Source organism: Python bivittatus, unplaced genomic scaffold (genome assembly GCF_059951505.1).
Source record: "Python bivittatus isolate LINGU-HERP-01145 unplaced genomic scaffold, Pbiv_v1 ctg000080_np1212, whole genome shotgun sequence".
NCBI lineage: Eukaryota > Metazoa > Chordata > Lepidosauria > Squamata > Pythonidae > Python > Python bivittatus.
The window spans coordinates 43268136-43287566 of NW_028277035.1; the positions used below are offsets into that span (position 1 = coordinate 43268136).

Genomic DNA, 19431 nt, shown 5'->3' on the forward strand with positions numbered 1-19431 from the left:
GGAGCAAGAATAGCTCCTGTTACCTGGAAACCAAGTACTTAAATGTGTCCATCACATTATGAAACTGTAACATCACTAAAGGACGATAGTGGAAAAGATGAAGAAAGGCCAGCATAGAGCCGTAAGGTATATCAAAAAGTTAGTGTTAGAATTAAAAGGTAAGGTTAGGACTAGGAGTAGGGGTAGAGGTACAGTTAGATAGAGGCAGGACTCATCTATCTTTCATAACTTAGAAGGAACTGTGGAAAATGCAGCTGGTCATACAAAGGTACAGCCTGCTGTACTTATAGAAATTCCCTCTTAGAGAAAATACAGCTGTTTAAGGAAGAGAAGCTCAATTCTTCTGTGCTTCTGGATACTCTAAGGTATTGGAAGTACAGCTGTCTCTTGAAGGGCTCCTACATTGCTCCAGTGCTCTGCTCCTACTGCAAACGGGGCTGCCTGAACTTGGGCTTCAAGGGCTACAGTACTAGTCTGCCTGAGTATTCAGCTGAATTCAAGGGCAATTCTAGCACCCTGACAACTTTAAAAGCCAGACATGGAACTCTTGGAGGATCCAGCCACTACTTGTGCAGTTGGAAGAGAGCCAGTCAGCTCCACATGACCTGGAACTGAAAGAACAGGAGCTTAACTATAATGAGACTTGCCAGTCACTCCAATGATTTCCACATTGCAGAAGAGAAACCATAAAGATATATTTAGATAAAGAAATGGCATAAGAGAAGCGTTATGACAGTACAAAAGAAAAAAGTCCACAGAATATAACACCTATATTTTGAAGAATTGTCTATTTCACACCATCATGGCAGGAAACTTTGTCCCAACCTACTCTGAAGGAAGTGAGATAGGAAAGCAATCAAATTATAAAACTGTAATTATGGTATAGAAAAGGAGATGGAACTTAGTGTTTCTTCTGCATTATGGAACCTGCTGTTCTACTGGCTACATGCACAACCATGTCAACCTGGGAATCCACACCTCATTTGTAATTTCCAGACCATGCCCCTGAAGTACAGCCACAAAATGGTTGCATTTTCATGCTGCAATTCCAGCCATTTGGGGTAGGACTGGGGGGGGGGTCATTTTAGGGTTGGGATGGGAGGAGTTTGCTCCAAGAAATTCCCACAGCTTTCTTATGTAAGCAGGCACATGTTGCCATTTTGCTTCCCCCCCACATGGCTCTTTAACCAAGATTTATCATGGCTTATTGTGTCCAAATATGAAACAGCAAGTGCTTTGGGTTTATAGAAACTGAGACTTATACTCAAGATCTGAATAACATAAGGTACTATGTTGTTTAAAGTACCTTGTGTGTCAGATGAGAAAAGGGTAAAGTATGGTTGCTAACTATACTTGCTAACTGTTTTTTTAGCTTAGTGTGTCATGTGAATACAGCTACTGTAAAAACATGATCATTGGCTATTGTGAATGAGGCAGGAAGAGGGTATGAAATGTCAGAGATTACATATTCTAATGGCACACAGTTATCAGTATTTTATTTCATAAGTGAACAACTTTCTCAAAGCTAAAATTTGAGTAACGTGATCATGAAGATTATCTAGGTTATGCCATCTCAGAATCCTTTATGCAACTTTTTCACATTTAATCTTAGCATATGAAGAGAAGACTACACCAGAGCACTTTTCCTCCAAGCATCTAGTTCTTTGCATGAAGCAGGGTCACAATGAGTGTTGTATCAAAGAAAATTCAATCATCTGCCTTAACCCACAGTCTAAAATAGCTCAATCCAAATACAGAATTGCCATCTCAGCAAGTTGTACAGGCACTGACCAAATTCTCTCCTAACAATAACAGAATTCAAATTTTCTAAAAAGAAAAAAAGAAGAAGAAGTTAAGCCACTTGGTATCTTCTTCAGTGCTTTAGGAGTTAATGTTGAGTTCCTAGTTCAGCCCTAGGAAGAAGGCAATGGCAAAGCACTTATGAAAATGCCACCTAGGAAACCAAATGGACTTTCCATGAAGGCACCAGTAGTCAAATCTGACTGAAAGGTATTATTATATACAGCCATGATTTTATTCAGTTGTGCACATCTACAGAAGATACTCAACAATGAACCTGTTTACTGTGTATCAGTTTCCCTGGTCTTGAAATTGTCCAATATGATAACAAAGGTCTCCTAATGGCTATACTGTATCTGGGTTAACGATTCCTGGAACTCCATGAATGAAATTAAGAGTCTTCCAGACATGCGTGTGTGTGTGCGTGCGCACTCACATGCGTGCATATATCACAAAATGTGCATAAATATAAATAACTTGGGGCAGGAATTCCTGTTGTCTGTCTTAAGATAATATACTTCTTAATTACTGTATGCCTTCTAGGAATGCGGTCCCTGATGGACAGTGTATAAATATTTTAAAATGAAGAAATATATTCCATTTTTCTTACTCAGAGATTGCATTTTGTCACTAGAAGAATATTCATCCTCCCCTAGCTAGAGCAGGCAGTGGCACTGTGAGTGGTTATGCAAGTGCCACTAAACCCTGTGACATGATTAGAAATCAATGACAAAATTTTTCTAGCCACAAATTTAATTTTCCAGTCCCAAGACATGGACTATGGACATGATTTGTCCATGACATCAAAAGCTATTTTGCTTTTGAGCTTCATGAGCTGAAAGCAAGGCACAGATATCCTAAGTAACTAAATATTTTCCCCCCTTTAGTTCTCCATTCCTGAAACATTGTACCTTTTTGTAGTTACTTTAGGCTTCTTTAAAAATCAGCAAAAGCCAAGAATGTTCCTCTACCTTTTCTAAAGAGAATATTATTTGTATGCTCTGCCTTTCTGATAGTATAGCACACATCCTTCATGATTTTTAAAATGCTGAACAGGAATTCTGCTTTTTTGCCCTCAAACAATGCTTCTTCCCTTTCAAGTCCATTAGGAAAGGGATACTGAGCTCTGGCATTAAATCAATGTTACTGCTGAATAATAGAAAAACCCAGATTCCATTTTTCTGGAAGGTCTAGCTGCAAATTACCCATGATGCTGAGGAGAGGAGAGAAACAATGCCCTGTTAACATGCCTTCCATAATACACAGCTTTTTCGATAGTGTTAAAACCTTCCACTGAATGAGACTTCCAAAGGCTTGTTGCATAAAAACTATGTCACTTGTACCATCCAAGTATCCAAAACAGTTAAATGGAGCTTATCTTCTGTCATTTGCTGAGATGAGCCAGAGGTGCTAACGAAAGCCAGGAGAAAGACAAGATGGTAGAGCATGAGATGCTTTCAGAACTGACAGAATCTCAGACAGATTCTGTATTGGGGGCTGGTAGCTTGCATGGAAGATGAGTGGTGAGAGTGTGCAGGTAGGAACCAAACAATAGGCAACTTTGAGCACCAGCTAGATGTTTTGGATTACAACTCCTATAAGCTGTAGTTACTATGGCCAAAAATCAGGAATTGTGAGTATTGTAATCTAAACATCTGGAGAGTTACAGGTTGCCTATCCCTGACCTAAGAATTATACTCCATCTTCTGATTATAGTAACGGTTATTCACGTGCATAAACTTACACCACAGTGAGGGAAGCCATGGAAAGATGCTTCTACTTTAAACCTATGTGATACATTCAATTTGTGTCTTAACTGGTTTCACCATTAACTGCTATGTGGGAAATACAGTGAACAAGGGTGTAAGCAAAGCCTTCCTCAATGAGGGGCAACTACTTTGGCCACAACTTCCTAAACTTCAATCATCTACTAATCTACAGTGACTTGAATAAGGTTTTGTCTTAACAATAATCTTCAATACTGAACATGCAAAAGGTATGAAATGACAACTTAGAGAAGCCAGAACGCTGACTTTGCTAGACACAGCATCTAGAAAGCTCTGATCTTGCACATAGATGTATTTGTACTAGTTACTGTTATCGGTAATAAACTGAATATAATCAGGGTATTTCAAAGGGACTATTAATAATACACATACACCAAGCTGAGGCCCTATTCCAAAGGTGTATTGGAGATACTTCTTGGTGTCACAATTGTGCAAATATTATCTCTCCGGCTCTTAATTCCACTCTTTAACAGATCCAACATGGAGGGGAGGGGGGTTGGGGGATTGATAGACTTTGTACAGTAGTCACCATTTTAATCTTCCTTGTTACAATATTGTGTTATGGACAATTCTGAGACTGCAACTAGCTGGAATAAGCTTACCTAACCAACAGTTTTAGGAGCAGCTTTCCCGCGTACAGTATTAATGTGAAGCAATCTATCTTAGTGGCACCATAGAAAGTGGGTAGGAATTACTTCTGGGGAAGAAATGGCAGACTGAAGATGGCTCCGAAAACCAGAGCTGACAACTGCAGCAGAATGAAGAGCTGGTGAGTATACTGGGTCTTTGATAATTCCTCTCCAGACAAGCAGAGGACTTGAGATTGCCCACAAGTACTCCAGACAGCTGCTCCTCACAAGGAGACCACAAGGCAGTGGTCTCCAGTGGGTAATGCTCTGGGAAATGAGGGAACAGCCACCTTGCTCAAACTGCGGTTGGCGCCTTCGAAAGGACATTAAGTTTGCATACTTTCTTTTCTATTCACTTTTGGAAATTGCTTGTTAACTGCTTTTCAGCTATTAGGAACCTTTGGATCAACAAGTTTGACAGCATCATTCAATCCTTAGTGAAGGAAAGTTTTAACTACAAGTTTAGGAACATAAAAAAATAAACAGCAAAAGGTTGATTAAAACTTTGATTTTAGAAAGTTACAAATGGACTAAGGGTCCAGATAAATTTGAAATAAGATTTTGGAATTAATTGTAAAGACTACTTCCTATGGGAAAATGCTTTAAGTTCTACGACATTATTTGAAGGGACCAAAGATCAAGATAGTTAGAAGTAAAAGGAATATAAAGTTGGTTTATTTGATCAAGATTAAAATAGATATGTATTTTAAGAGAAGGCAATAAGTTATTAAAATTGTTGTGATGAAAGGGGAAGTCACTTCTTTATATATTTCTTTTCTTTTTCATTACTATATTCTTATTTTTTATTTCTTTTCTATTTCTATTTCTTTCTCTTTTTTTTCTTTCCTTTCTGCATCTTCTATTTTTTCTTTTTATTCTTTTATTTTTTTTAGTTTGTATTAGTTTTTACTGTTGTAATTGTAATCTTTAATAAAATCAGTATTAAAAAAAAAAAGTGGGTAGGAATAAATGGAGGTGCTGCTATCTGAACAGCACAGTAAATTGTATCCATGCTGGCTTTCAACAGGCAGCAAAATGTCTTGGGCTGGCCTTGGGCTCCCGCTGGCCTTCTTCAGTCAGCAAAGAGTCAATACTTACTTCCAATATGACCATATTTCACTGGCCAGTGAGCCATCCCAAAATTGAAGCTTTCCACAACCAGTTTTCTTGCAGCATGTGGCAGCAAGCATGTGGCAGCAAGCAAGACTGTGCACCTGTCTCCCAATAAGCTCCCTTGCATTTACCTGGACTGCTGTATTCATAACAAGCGGCTGTGCCAGTTTTATGAGGCTCTATTACACTGACAGCATAGCCTTCCAGCCAGCCCCTGAAAATGCAGTTAACACCAAAGACACCACAGCCCTCCCAGCAATGAATTCCATAATCAGCCACAGAAAAGGGATGTCTCAGCATTAATAATATGCATAGCTTGTGAAGGCCAGAACCATCCCAGGAAACTATCTCTTGGACAGGCTAATCAACTATGAACTGACTCCTTAACAGATCCCGTGGGAAAACGCCTGAGCGCATTGATCCTTCAAAGTATCATAGACTTGGGCAAGGCTTTTTTGGGAGGGTTTGTTAAATTCTAGAGCAGTGTTTCTCAACATTGGCAACTTGAAGACATGTGGACTTCAACTCCCAGAATTCTTGCAGTTGAAGTCCACACATCTTCAAGTTACCAAGACTGAGAAGCACTGCTCTAGAGATTCTGTCTACTAGCAATGCTTCCTTTCAATGATACAATTGGCAAAGGGGCTGCTGTGGAACTTTTCTTTTCTTTTCCTTTCCCTTTCCCTTTCCCTTTCCCTTTCCCTTTCCCTTTCCCTTTCCCTTTCCCTTTTCCTTTTCCTTTTCCTTTCCTTTCCTTTCCTTTCCTTTTTTTCTTTTTTTCTTTGGAAGTTTGCCAGTGATTCCCTGGAGAAGCTGAAATCCTTTTTTTGGCACAGAACATAAACATGCCAACTGCCCAGAGGCCAAGCAACAGGATTTCACACCTTCTCAGTCTGCCAAAGGGGGTGATCTGGGATCATGTAAACAACCTCCATTCCAAAGAGATTCTCCTGGGGCATCTATCATTTAAGCAGATTTTACTCTCAGGGCCAGCAGGTATTTTTCCTGTTGCATACCTGTCTAAAAGAATATGCTGTACTTGGAATAAAGTACCACAGTATTCCCTCACTTGCTCCTGGAAAGAAAGAAGCTTCTTCAGGCTTACATCTTAAAACAAGTTAGCACAGGGCTAACTTTACTAACCAGTCCCTCATGCCCCACATTCTAGCAACCTTCCAAGTACGGGTAGTCCTTGACTTATGACCACAATTGGGGCCAGAACTTCCATTGCTAAGCAATAAGGTCATTAACTGAGTCTCACCCAATTTTGTGATCTTTTTTGCTATGGTCATTAAGCGAATCCGGCTTCCCCCATAGACTTTGCTTGTTGGAAGCCCCCTGGGAAGATCGCAAACAGTGATCACATGACCACAGGAACACTATGATGGTCATAAGTGTGAGGACAGGTCGTAAGTCACTTTTTTCAGCACTGTTGTAACTTTGAATGGTCGTTAAATAAATGGTCATAAGTCGAGGACTACCTGTAAAAATGTAAGCCACCTACATTCAAAGGGGCCTGCCTTCCTAGCACATAAGGATTACAACAAAAGGGTTACTAATCAGCACTCTCATCCCCATGTTGTAAATGTGTGCATTGAAGATGCTTTCCTTTAGAACTATGATGTACAGTATATAAGCCATCAACTAAGAGGCAGCTGACCTCAGGCACTCCTGAGTCCCTTGATGCATTCCAATGTGAAAGCCTGAAGTTGACTTTTGGGATCAAGCTGTATGCAATGTTAAATGCATCTTTGCATTAAACATGCAGCTTCTGCCTGTTCTTCAGAACAAATACCAGCTTCAGAAAAAGGACTTTTCTCAGACAGAAAAGCATTAAATTCTCCATACGTGCCTGCTTTGATCCCATTCATTATAAGCTCTCCCTCAGCCTACAAAGTTACATTTAAAGTAAAATGTAATTTATTCCTGAGTTAGACATTTAATGGGAAGCTTAAAAGCCTGCTGATACACAGACTGTGGAATTCAACTTTTTAACACTTGTGGTTATGAAGATATTGAAAATATATAGGCACTGCCAGATGAAATTATAGAATCATAGAGTTGTAAGGGATTAAGAGGTCATCAACCTCCTGCAAACTGCAGGATTCACTACACCATCCCTGATAGATGACTATGCAATCTCTGTTTGAAATCCCAGAAGTCAATGGCATTACTGAATAAGAAAGCATTCTCCAACACAGTGCACCCATGAGTGAGAGACATTCTCACCACTCTCAGCCAGCATGTTCTTGGCTGTACGGGCTGAGGATGGTGTAAGTTACAGTCCAACACATCCAGAGGGAAATTTAGTGGGTAAAGTAATAGAAGTATCCAGTGTTTAAAGCGTGCCCTGTAACTTCTACCTCTACTTTATCCCAGTGGCCAGGAGAGTGCCATAACCCACACTGTTCAAGATCTACATATATTTATTCATTTTTCAATTTTTTAAGGTACCCAATCACCAAGCACCACCATTCTGGGTGGCTTCCAGAAGGCTAAAACTTCAAGATACAAAATAATATATCAGTTAAAACACACTGTGCTAGGGACCAGCTACTCCCAAACCCACACTTAGACAGCTTCATGCAACAACCTGGCTCAGTGCTTGGGGGGAATGAAACCTGTCATAAACCTCTCAGGCTAAAAGATTCCATCCTAATGATGGATTTGCTAAAGAAGAAAGTGGGACTGCAGAGCATATAATCAATCATCAATGGACACTGTGAGGGCCAGAGATAAGGGCATTTAAGTCTCCTCTTCTGAGGGGATCTACTACAAGAAAACATGAAGTGTTTGAAGTCAGAATTTTGAACTACCACTTCTGCTTGCTCAGAAACTGGCAACTATCTTATATGGCTCCTGTGCTGTTTCTTGGAATACAATACAGATATAGTTCCTAATGGTCTTCATCCCTGCTCGTTGGGAGCACAACAAAACCTCTGTGGGGAGATCTTATTTTGGAGTGGAGTGTCATCAGTGTGTTTGTAACACTCAGCTCTGCTGTTCCTTGCCATGCTTGAGCACTAGCTAAGTTTGATAAATGTTGGATAGCAAGAACAAACTGAAATAAATCCAACCAGATAGAAGGACCGTTGATATATTGCATAACAAACAGCCTCAGGGAATGCCACTGTACCTGTTTTGGACAAGGTTACACTCCTCCTAAAAGAATACAGGTTTGCAGTCTTGGCCTACTGCTTTAACTCCAGCTTTCTCTGAATTCAAAGATGGTAGCTGTGGCACAGAAACCTTTGCACAAATATGCTAGCTATACAAGTTCTTAAACTGATTAGGTTTGGTGCTGATTATCCATGCCTTGGTTGCATCTTGTCTTGAACACTGCAACTTTGGGGCTAACCGTAAAAGTATCCAGAAATTGCAACTGATGTAAAATGCAGCAGTTAAGCTGCTAAGAAGACAAGGCATGGGGATTATATAATGCATGTACTGAACAATATGCACTGGTTGCCAGTTGCGTACCAGCACAATTTGATTTAACCTTTAAGGCCCTCCCTGGCATAGGAACTGACTATCTAAAGAATCATCTCTTTTGTTATGAATCTGGCTATTAAGATTTGTGGGAGAGGTTCTTCTGAAGATGTTCCCATTTTCAAAGGCCTGTATTTCTGCCATGTGGGAGAGGACTTTCTCCTGCATTGTTAGCAGGCTATGGACATCACTCCCTCAGAGTTGTGGCTAACCCCCACTCTCTCAGCATGTTTTAAAAAATCTATAAACAGGCAATTAATCACTAAATGGTTTAACATATTTATAATGTTAAATTATATTTAAACATCTGATTTTTTAAAAATTTTGCTGGTTGCCTTAAGTATTCCCCAGAGTAGAAAGGCAATGTACAAATCAAATACACATAAATCCTCCAGTTGACTCAGAGTAGCACCTAATCATAGGATTTTGGTGGAATTGCCAAATACTGCAGAGTCTGGCTCCCTCGCTTTTTGGAATTTTGTGAAAAATTGTGGCTACAGCAGCAGGCAGGGTTTGCAGCCCATCTGCACAATGGTTTCCACAGAAAGCATAACAGTAAGAAAGTGTTGATTTACCAGAATGCTGCGTAGCTCTCACTACTGCAGGACACACCCTGTTTATGCTTTTTGATTGTGATTTTTCTGGTTATATGGCACACTCTAAACTAGGCATTGGATTGTAGCTGCCCATTACTTTTTATTTTCTAAGAAACCTCATAAATATTCTGAGAAATAAAGATGATCCTCCAAGGGATTGGTGATTTACTATGCAGAATGCCAGCTTCCCATTTCTTTTAATTTAATTTTAAAAAAATGGTGGAGGCATGAAACCGAATGGAGGGTCAAGGGAGTTATCCACAACCACACTGACAGTACTGGTTGCATGATGGAGCCCTAGAAACAAAGCTGAGGAACCATTTTTAAGACTACGCTAATAGAAATCCATTCCCATACACTTTGGTTTGAGATTATAGCAGGAACAAGCTGCTGTCCCAGCATGTTTGCCCCTGTTCTCCATAGCAAAGCTAGCTGAAATTGGAAAAAATATTATTTCTGTATGTTCAGAACAGAAAATCTCTCTGTGTTTTCTTCTACTGTGTCTTCTTGGCACAACTGGAGAACTTTGTAAGTCATCTGATCTCCTAACGCTCACACTTCCCTACCTGTTCATCTGCCAGCAGTTGTTTGAACTCATAGACAAGTTCATAAGGGCAATGGAATTATTATAACTGAGTGCTTTAAGAGATCCCACTTGCTTTCTTGGAGCATTCCAGTTAAGGAAATAGCACTATCATGATCAATAAACTACAATCCAGTTATTAAGCATGCAGAAAGTAGAAGTATTTATATTAAAATCCCAGAGCGATCAGTTGCCGGCCCAGTGGCCTTCAGTGTTTTTCTTTAATCAGCGATCTGGAGAAAGATATTAAAATCCTTGCCAATAAAATATGCCAAAGCTACAAAATGGCCATAGAGATAATTAATGAAAAGGGCCAAAGACTTCCAGCATTCTGGACTGCTTGCTCTCCTGGGCCTGTTCCAAAAAACATGTTGATGCAGCCAGCTGCAAGGTCAAACATCCAGGAAAAAATGTAAGACAGATCTAGGGAATGGGAAACTCTGTCCTCGAAAGCAGCAGGGTGCAATTTTTGATTCCCTATTATGCAAGGCATCTATCACCCTCCCATTTCATTCTTGCATTCACTGTGTTATACAGTCACCAGCCTACCACTCAAGCACACTTTTACAGCCTACATGGATTAATTAAACCCTAAGTCTGTTTAAGCAACCTTTTCTTTGTACAACCAACAAAATGAAGGTGTGGCAAAATGGTGCTTTCTCTCTGCTATTCTGCTTGCATGCAGAAGTTAATTACAATAATTAATTAGTGGCTTGCAAGCAGGGTGGATTTTCTGCTATAAACCAAGCATAGGTTCTCCTATTAACCAGAGCCTTTAAACAATTTAGCTCCACCCTCAACCCATTTTCCATGCCTCTCTATGCCACCCTCCATGTGCTGGAGGAGAAACATCTGCAGTGGGGAGTCAGTATGCTCCACGTGCAACTCAGAACTTGGCATTCTGGTACACAGCTTTCCTGCACTGGAGAATGAACATCTACAGTGGGGAATGTGCAGGTACATTCAGGGCATTAGAAAAAGCAGAGAGTGAGCATACCTTCACTCTCCAGCCACACAACACTGTCACAAAAGACCTTCAGATAGTGACAGAATTCAGTGTACCTAAAATACTAATTGCAGGACAGACACAGCCTGATCTCATGCATGTGTAATTAGAAGCCCCACTGTGTTCAGTGGGACTTATTCCTACATAAATGGTCAGAAGATCGTAGCAATAGTTCCTTCTGGGACAAATACCTGAGAAAGGCCTGGCCTCACCTATGGCAGAAAAGAAACAGAAGAATGACTTGATAAGTGAGGAATACCAATAAAAGTTCCTTGACTATAGAAAGCTAGCATTTCTAGGAAAAGTGCTAATTCAATGTGCTAAATTACTACATGAAGGGAAGTTTGTTTCTTCTATAGAAAGAGGCATTCTTAAAAAATGATCCATAACCACATTTACAATTACAAGTGGTTTATTTCAGCATCTCATCAATCTACTTACATGAGTAGGAAACCCTTAAACCAATCTCATAAGCTCTTAAAACTTAGACCCTTTCCATCCTATTTTATTCCTTCCTGCACTCGCCTAAATACAAACTACCTTTCTTACATGTGAGTCCACACAGATGATTGAACCCAGTCCCACATGTGAAAGCAGCTTCTACATGCAAAGACAGAAGCATTTTTCTGCCTCTCCCTGCCAACCTGATGCCTCTCTACCACCCCATGCCTTAGCCATAATGGGAGGAAAGTTCCATTAGCCTGACAGTTTTCTCTCCCCATCTTGGAACTTCACACTCTCTGCAATTCTGCCCACAATTTGAACTAGGTTATTACAGCTAAGTGCTGTGAGTTTAAGATCTACACCTTTGTAAATGGAATTAAGGAAGGTGGAAGGGAAATGCTTTGGATCAAGTCCTATCAGTATGATGTTCTGTAGCAGAATATTGTAGGACCTGTTGTCCAGAACATCAGCAAGACATCAGATTGCCTGCCTGCCACATCATCCCACTAGATAATTATTTTTCATGATCTGCTAACGAAGCTAGGATTTCTCAGTTCCTTTATAAATACTATTTAAAAGACCTCAATAGAGATCAATATCTTATCTTTTTTTGGAAGTTTCTTGTTTCACAAAACAGCAGATAAATAAATTGACTGTGACATATGCTGGATTACAACACCCATCATCCAAACCCTTAATCACCAATCTGAATATTCCAAACTTCCTTCTAAAGTGAACCTGGGGGAGGGGGGAACAGAATAGCAATTTTATCAAGAATACAAAAATGAAATTGTTATCATGTGACTTGCCAACTATGTACATCTATCTAAATTGGATCATTTTTCTAGCTAGTGAATCTCCATTTTGTTGTTATAGGATTGCAGTTTTAAAAATGAAAATATGACATTCTAGAACCTTTAGCAGTTTTCTTTGGCTGTATTCACCAGCCACAGTTTGTTTTAACAACAGTTTGTTGCATAAGCCAGAGTGGCCATTTCCACCCTGCTACAAAGCTAGAATTCTCCCTCCTGGCTAGGAAGTGAAAGGGAGTCTAAAGGAAGGCAGAGATGGGGAGGAGGGGGGAATAGCAATTAGCTCTGTTCTGAAGGAGTTGTTCACAACTCCCATGAGGGGGAGAAACAACCAAGGGGTAGCTACTCCAGAACAGGGATATGTGATTTATTTTCTGGGTTTTATTTTTGTTATGACAGTAAAAATTATTTTACCTTGTATGCTAGGCTGAACTGATCATTTAGGGTGGGTACCAGTCATAAGCAATGTTTGGCAGGAAATACTATAAAGCATAGTAATGTAAATTTCCTGTTTTGCCCTGAGTGGGGGACCTAGTTGTCTGTCTGTCTGTCTGTCTATCAGATTTATAAGGCTGCCTACCTCGAACAATGTGACTCTGGGTAATATGCAGCATGAAAATGAACAGTAAACCAAAATCCCCCCCAAACCCCAAATCATAAAACATTAAAATATGTACAATATGTAAATATAAAATGATGATCATATTTATTTGGTGATAAGGGATGATAGCAGCCTGACAGAGTGATAGCAGCCTATCACTCAGAGAAAAAAGAGAGAAATAGGGTAGGCACTGCTTGGATACACTTGGTTGGCATCTCCTTAGAAAAGCGTTGGAGGAGGGGATGAACCAAAGACTATACGATACACATACCCCCACTTATTCACACATTGTATAAAACCACAAGCTAGGCTTTAGAAACTGCAATATCTGGGTTTAAAACCATGCAAGCTACAGTGTAACCACATTATGCTTAAAGTCACAAGTGCAAAGGCACAGCAGAGGAGAAACCCTTAGGAGAAATGGGCAGTTAAGACCTGGTGAGAAATTCCAGCAATCTCAGGTTCCCCCAGTACGGAAAGTAAGATGAAGAATGAGAAAGAGCCAAGAGGCAGGACAAATATGGAATTGTTGGTATACTGGCTGCATTTGTAAGACACACTAAACTAAGACGCAATTTGGCCCTCTGTCATCTAAACTCAGAATCTTCACTTCTTTGCAGTCAGATGGACCACAGAGATGACCCTGGAGAAGATATTTGGAGACCATTAGCAAAACATGAACACAACCCAGGAAAACCAGAAAGCATGAGAAAGAAACTCAAGATTGCCTGCCTTGACTCTCTTTGGTATCACTGAAACACTGTCAGGGTTTCAAGATTCTGCCATTATAGCCTAAATCAATAAAGGTGAGTTCTAGTATTTCTTGTGGTGTCTGTTTCCTGACCTGGCCTACCTCAAAGTTCTAACAGATAGGTACTTAATTAATTAAAACTAAAGACTGCATAGATCAAGGTGCACTGGTTGGTTCATTATGTTGTCTGAACTCTGAAGGGAGGCTCATTCTGAAATTAATCCTCCTTTCTGGTCTCTCTTTCTTCTTTTTCATTTTCACTGCAAATGGGCATGCAGAGAAATGAAATGTGGGCAACAAGCAGAAGCCACTTACCATGACTCTTAGCCCAATTAAAACCAATATTGTGATGGACTGGAATGGAGGAAGGGGGGTAAAAACGGTGCTCTCGTCTCCAGAGCAACTCTCTGGAGATAAGCGGAGAAAACTGGCGCATCCCTAAACATTCCAGAAAATAGTAGAGATTTGTCCCTGGGAACTACTGGTCAGTCTGAGAAGATTCATGTCAGGCCTAGCCCAAGGAACTCCTGGAGACCGTGCAGGTTCAATCAGCAAGGTTTATTAGCTAGCGCTTATTTACAGAATCTTCTCAGACTGACCAGTAGTTCCCAGGGACAAGTCTCTACTATCTTCTGGAATGTTTAGGGATGCGCCAGCTTTCTCCGCTTATCTCCAGAGTGTTGCTCTGGAGACGAGAGCACTGTTTTCACCCCCCTTCCTCCATTCCAGTCCATCACAAATATGGATTTAACTTAATTTAAAAAAAAAAGTCAAGTCTCCTTTGAGCAGAGCTCAAGACCTGGTGACTTCATCCAGACACATCCAGTTAGTTGTCTTGGGTGGACACCACCTTCTTCCAGGATGCCTTTTGGACTTCCTAGACAGCAAACAGCCTTGATATAGTAGAACAAGAATTTAGAAATTCCTACAGATTGAAAAATGAAGAGGTCACACTCAAGAAGATATGAGGAAGAGAAATTGGCCAAGATGCAGAGAAATGCTATGTATGCCTAGCACACTGAACCCCAAAATAAGCCCACCTATTTCATCCAAGCATATGGCTAGAATCCACCCTGTTTGGTTAATTTAGTGCTCAGTAGATCATGCAAAGTCAGAGAATTAGATTAATTTCACAACATGCTTAGTTAACTCCTGGAAAGTATGTTGTGTGAACAAAGCTAAAGAGTGATGGCTTAGCTAAAGAAAAAAAAACAAGGTTCATACAGAGCTGGTTTCAAGATAACTACAATCTCAAACTCCCCAATCAGAAGATCTGAAAGCCATGTTGACAAGGAATTATGGGAATTGTAGTCTAATTCATTTATAGACCACCAGGATGGGAGATATTACAGGACAACAGCATTATGTATTTCTAGTCTTATTATATGTGTAAATAATACACAAGATATTTGCTTTGTGTTTTTACAGCTACAGTCAACATCAAAACATAAAAGTGATCCTGCTGCATCAGTGAAGGGCTCATCTAATCTAATTATGTGGCATGCAGTGGCCAACCAAATATATTCAGAAATCACAATTTAGACAGGGAGCAGTAGTTGTTTTTCACTATTACTCCCTTGATTGATTGATTGATTGATTGATTGATTATGTACCATCAAATCAATGTTTACACTCATTGATAGATTTGCTCCAGGATGGTCTGTCCCCAGCTTGGTTGATTACTCCCTAGCAGTTGGCATTTAAGGTTTGGTGCTTGTAATTCAAGAGATACTATACAGCTACCAAGACTAATATCCATTGGTAGTCTACAGTTCTACAGTTTAACCAGGAATTTTCTTAAGTTGTGCCTAGCACTCCCCATGATGGCAGATCACAATTGGAGAAACTTTTATGATTTGGACTGGCAGAATGTAGAGATTCTGGGAAAAAGTCCTGGATCTACATTTGGCTCAAGTCAACCTTATTGTCTGCCTTTGAAGTCTGGATTGAGAGCTGATCAAGTTAAGGCCAGATTCCTAATTGGCTGGGGAAGACAAAGAAAAAAGTTGAATAGAATGTGTCCAGCCAGAGAGGTAGTAGGGTCCACATCATACAGTATTGCTTTTTCTTCCTTAGTTATCACAATTGTTTTTTTTTCTAGGCATTGATTTGCACCATTAGACTCATTCACATTTGTCCCTCATTTTTTTTCTGCAAATATATCTGAGAAAAAGCTGTTATAGATTACTACTTTCAATCCTTTCCTTTTGACCTTCCTAATTCATGGTCTTCTGAAGATTTCTGTTGCCTTTTTGCAAATGGCATCACAATTCTAATTAGTTGCAACTGCACACATTCAATGTTTATTTTATTTATATTAAGCTTACAGTTTTACGAGGAAGAAGTGCAAATGTACAGGGAGCCTGTGAATCAGCACTAGGATGATGAATGACAAAGTGGACAGATGATGATAAGTTGATAGATGAATTTCCAAAACAAACAACTTGGGAGTGGGTCTCATCATTTGACAAAAGGGTGTAATATTAGTGGAGACCTGGTTTGTCCAAGTATGGGGGTGGGGGGTGGGGTTTGCTTGCTGGTGAATTCATAAAAGCAAGAGTGGCTGAGATTTAATACTGAGACAAATTTATAATCTGTCGCATCGCTGCTTTTTCCAAGGAACTATAGTCTTTGAGTTTGTTGTAGGAAAAGGGTTTTGACACATCTCAGTGCTTTTTCCTGCAGAATGAAAGCATTCCATCTTAAGTGTGGACTAGCAGAAAGACTCCAAAACGCCTGCCTCATGACTGGAATTGCATCTTTACAGAAAGGGAATCATGTCTCAGAACTGAAGCTGTCTCAAATCATGGAGGAAAAGATAGAGAGGTTTTTATAATGGCTGGGTTCACACAACATACTAAACCAAACTTAAATAAACCAGCATAATCAACCTGTGTATCTTAATTGGATGTGAAATCTGATCTATCACAAAGAAAAGGAGACATGACATTACTTGAAAATCAAACATAAACAGAATCTTACAGGTAAAGGTGAACCCCAGAAGGTGAAATCTTTTGGATATTGAAGGCAATCTGATGTCAAGTCAAAGCCTAGCCTCCAGGAAGGCTCAAAAAGGAATCATACAATTGGACTCTTTTTTGGGGCGGGGGGGTTTCTTGTCTACAATCATTACATGGACAAAAATAATTATTGAGGAAGGGATGCCACTTGTCAGTTTGGAAGGCCCAACTAGAATAATGACAAAACCCTAACCAATGGAAGCCTCCCTCCTCCCTCTTTTAATCCTTCCTTTCTCTGCTTGGCAGATTTGTTTCTCTGCAAGGGGGGGGCATAGTGAGAGGGGCAGCTCTGCAGCTTTGCCTGCAGCAACCTTACCAACATAGAGCACGCCTTCCTTGGTCTTCTCGGCTGCCACCGCTACCCCTTCCTTGGTCTTCTCTGCTGCAGCAACAACTCCTTCCTTTGCTTTGGACAAGCCCTTCATAAACACATCCATCCCGGCACTGAGCTCTGCAGGGAGACAAGATACGGTGCAAGATGGCTTCAGCAAAGGGCTGTGCTGCTCCCAGCAAGGATAAGATTATATTGGGGGTGGGGGGAATGAGTCAGGCTTTAAAGAGATGGGGAAAACTGGGGGTAGCTCAGACTATACTTCACAGTAGTCACAATAATACCTTATTCATCTTCTTCAACCTCCAGGCGGTATCTTATTGCAAGCACTGCCTTCCTGCCAGCTAAGTGTGCTGGAACAGGCATGAGACTGTCCCTATAGGATCTCCAAATGTGGAGTGGAGGGAAGGTGGGGATGGCTGGGCACATCCATAGCCATTGTTGGAATCCAGGTTGGTCCCTAGCAGAAGGGCAATCTTCCGCCCCGAATTCAACAAGTCTGGTGACAGCTATTCCTGCTGCAACAACTGCTCCCCCTCCCCCTGATCTGCCATCCTAGTCCTGGCCTACCTCGCCTGACCCAACAGTTGCAGCCGCGGGGGCGGAAAGCACGCCGGTCAAGCCCGGTTCCTCAAAAGCATCGCTCTCGATCAAAGAGAGCACGCGCGAAAGAGGATGCGTTTTCACCCATGATGAAAGCAGCGAAAACGAGGGTGACTTCGCGTCCTTGAAACCAGAGAAGGAAATGGGGAGGGACGGGGGGGGGGGGGCGAGCCAAAGGGATCATCGTAGATTCTTGGAGAAGACAGAATACCCGAGAATACGAGTTATCTCCTTTCTCCGCTGATAATATTCCGTTCTGCTTTCCGAGGGAAGCGGCGGAAAAGCCACGCTTGCAACCCTGCGCACACTGAGGGCTTCTTCACCTTCAGGGCAGCGTTCTGACCGACCCGCCGTTCACCCATCCCTTTCCCCGCCGGAGCCATCGGGGCGCCCGGTAGCTTTAGAGGAGGGAAGCGTGCCGAGGCGCCACTCACCTGCGATCGGCGATTGCGCTGGACTCGGGTGCGTGTCTGTCGGAGGGTTCAGATCATTCCGGGCCGGAGCGGGTTGGCGGGCGGGGCTGTTGGCGGGCAGGCGGCGCGGTGCAGCAGGGGAGTCAGGGCAGCTCTGCCATGGAGCAGCTGGGGGAGGAGGCGGAGGAGAGGAGGCGGAGAAGAGAGAGCAGACGAAAGACGGTGCCTCAGTTGCTACTGCTGCTGAATATTGCAATGAGCCGCGTCTCCCTATACCCGCTGGCGAGGGGATTTCATCATAGCACGCAATCCGGTCTCCCCGCCCCTTGGTCCTGCCCAGATGCAGCAGCGAGACCCCCAGCCTGGCTTATGGCCCGGTGACCTGGGGCGGGGGATCTGAAAGAAGAGCGCACAATACACCTTCTTGCCCCTTCGCTGAGAAGGCGCTTGAGCAAGGAGGGCATAAGAGCCAGGAAGAGTGTAGCGGAGGGGGGGGCTCTTGGCTCAGTTTGCACGGATAGAGGGAGGCGCGGAGACCTTGAGCTCGGAAGGCGGCCGCGAGACGCAAAATCACAGGCCTGGTCTTTAGATTGTCAAAAAATGCATTGATTAGACAAGCACAGAAGGAGGTCTTAGCAGGTGACCTGACCAAGCCAACCTTTTTCAAGGCTCCGAAGCTAAAGAGATTCCGGCCTGGACTTAGAAGCTGCCCTATCGTTTGGAAGAAGGCGAAAGTAAAGAGTTCCGTTCTGTTGTGACCATCCTGGAATGGATAAGCCTAAATAGGCCTCAGGAGGTGATTGACCTTCAGGACCGAAGGAATGACTTCCTTGGCATCTGACTGGCTATTGGGATAAGCAAATGGTGTAACTAGCTGGATCTTTGATCTCATATAAAGATCTTTCATAGGGCAACCTAAAAAGTCATGTTGATTTTCATAGCACTTTCTGTCTAGGTAAAAATTTACATAGTTGGAACTTAGAGAGAGAAAGAGAGAGATCAATTTATAAACTATAATTTAAAATAATTTTTAAATAATTAATATTTTATATATATATATATATATATATATATATATATATATATATTTAAGTGCCAACAAGTTGGTGTTGATTCTTAGCGACCACATAGATATATTTTCTCCATCACACTCTGTCCCTAACCTGATCCTTCAAGACTTCCAACAGTGCACCCATTGCTGCTGTAACTGAGCCCATCCACCTTGCTGCTAGTTGCCTCTTCTTCTGTTTCCTTCCACCTTTCTCAGCATTAGAGTCTTCTCCAGAGCGCTAGGTCTTCTCATAAGGTGTCCAAATTAGGATAATTTGAGCTTAGTCATTTTTGCCTCAAGTAAGAACTTTGGGTTGATTTGTTTAATGATCCATCTATTTTCTTGGCTATCCAAGATATTCTCAGAAGTCTTCTCCAACACCAAAATTTTATAGTGTCAATA

The 19431-nt window shown here is 41.4% G+C and overlaps 1 protein-coding gene across 1 annotated transcript in view; it reads right to left on the bottom strand.

Annotated features, from left to right (window-relative positions):
• The window catches only part of SNCB (synuclein beta), a 35793-nt gene extending 17661 nt beyond the window's left edge, over positions 1–18132 (bottom strand). Inside the window, exons 1-2 of the mRNA XM_007427350.3 lie at positions 18000–18132; positions 16948–17082 (exon numbers count right to left, since the gene is read on the bottom strand). Coding sequence (XP_007427412.1) covers positions 16948–17068 — 121 coding nt within the window. The 5' untranslated portion in view covers positions 17069–17082; positions 18000–18132. The remainder of the gene's footprint in view (positions 1–16947; positions 17083–17999) is intronic.
• Between the last annotated feature and the right edge of the window lie 1299 nt (positions 18133–19431).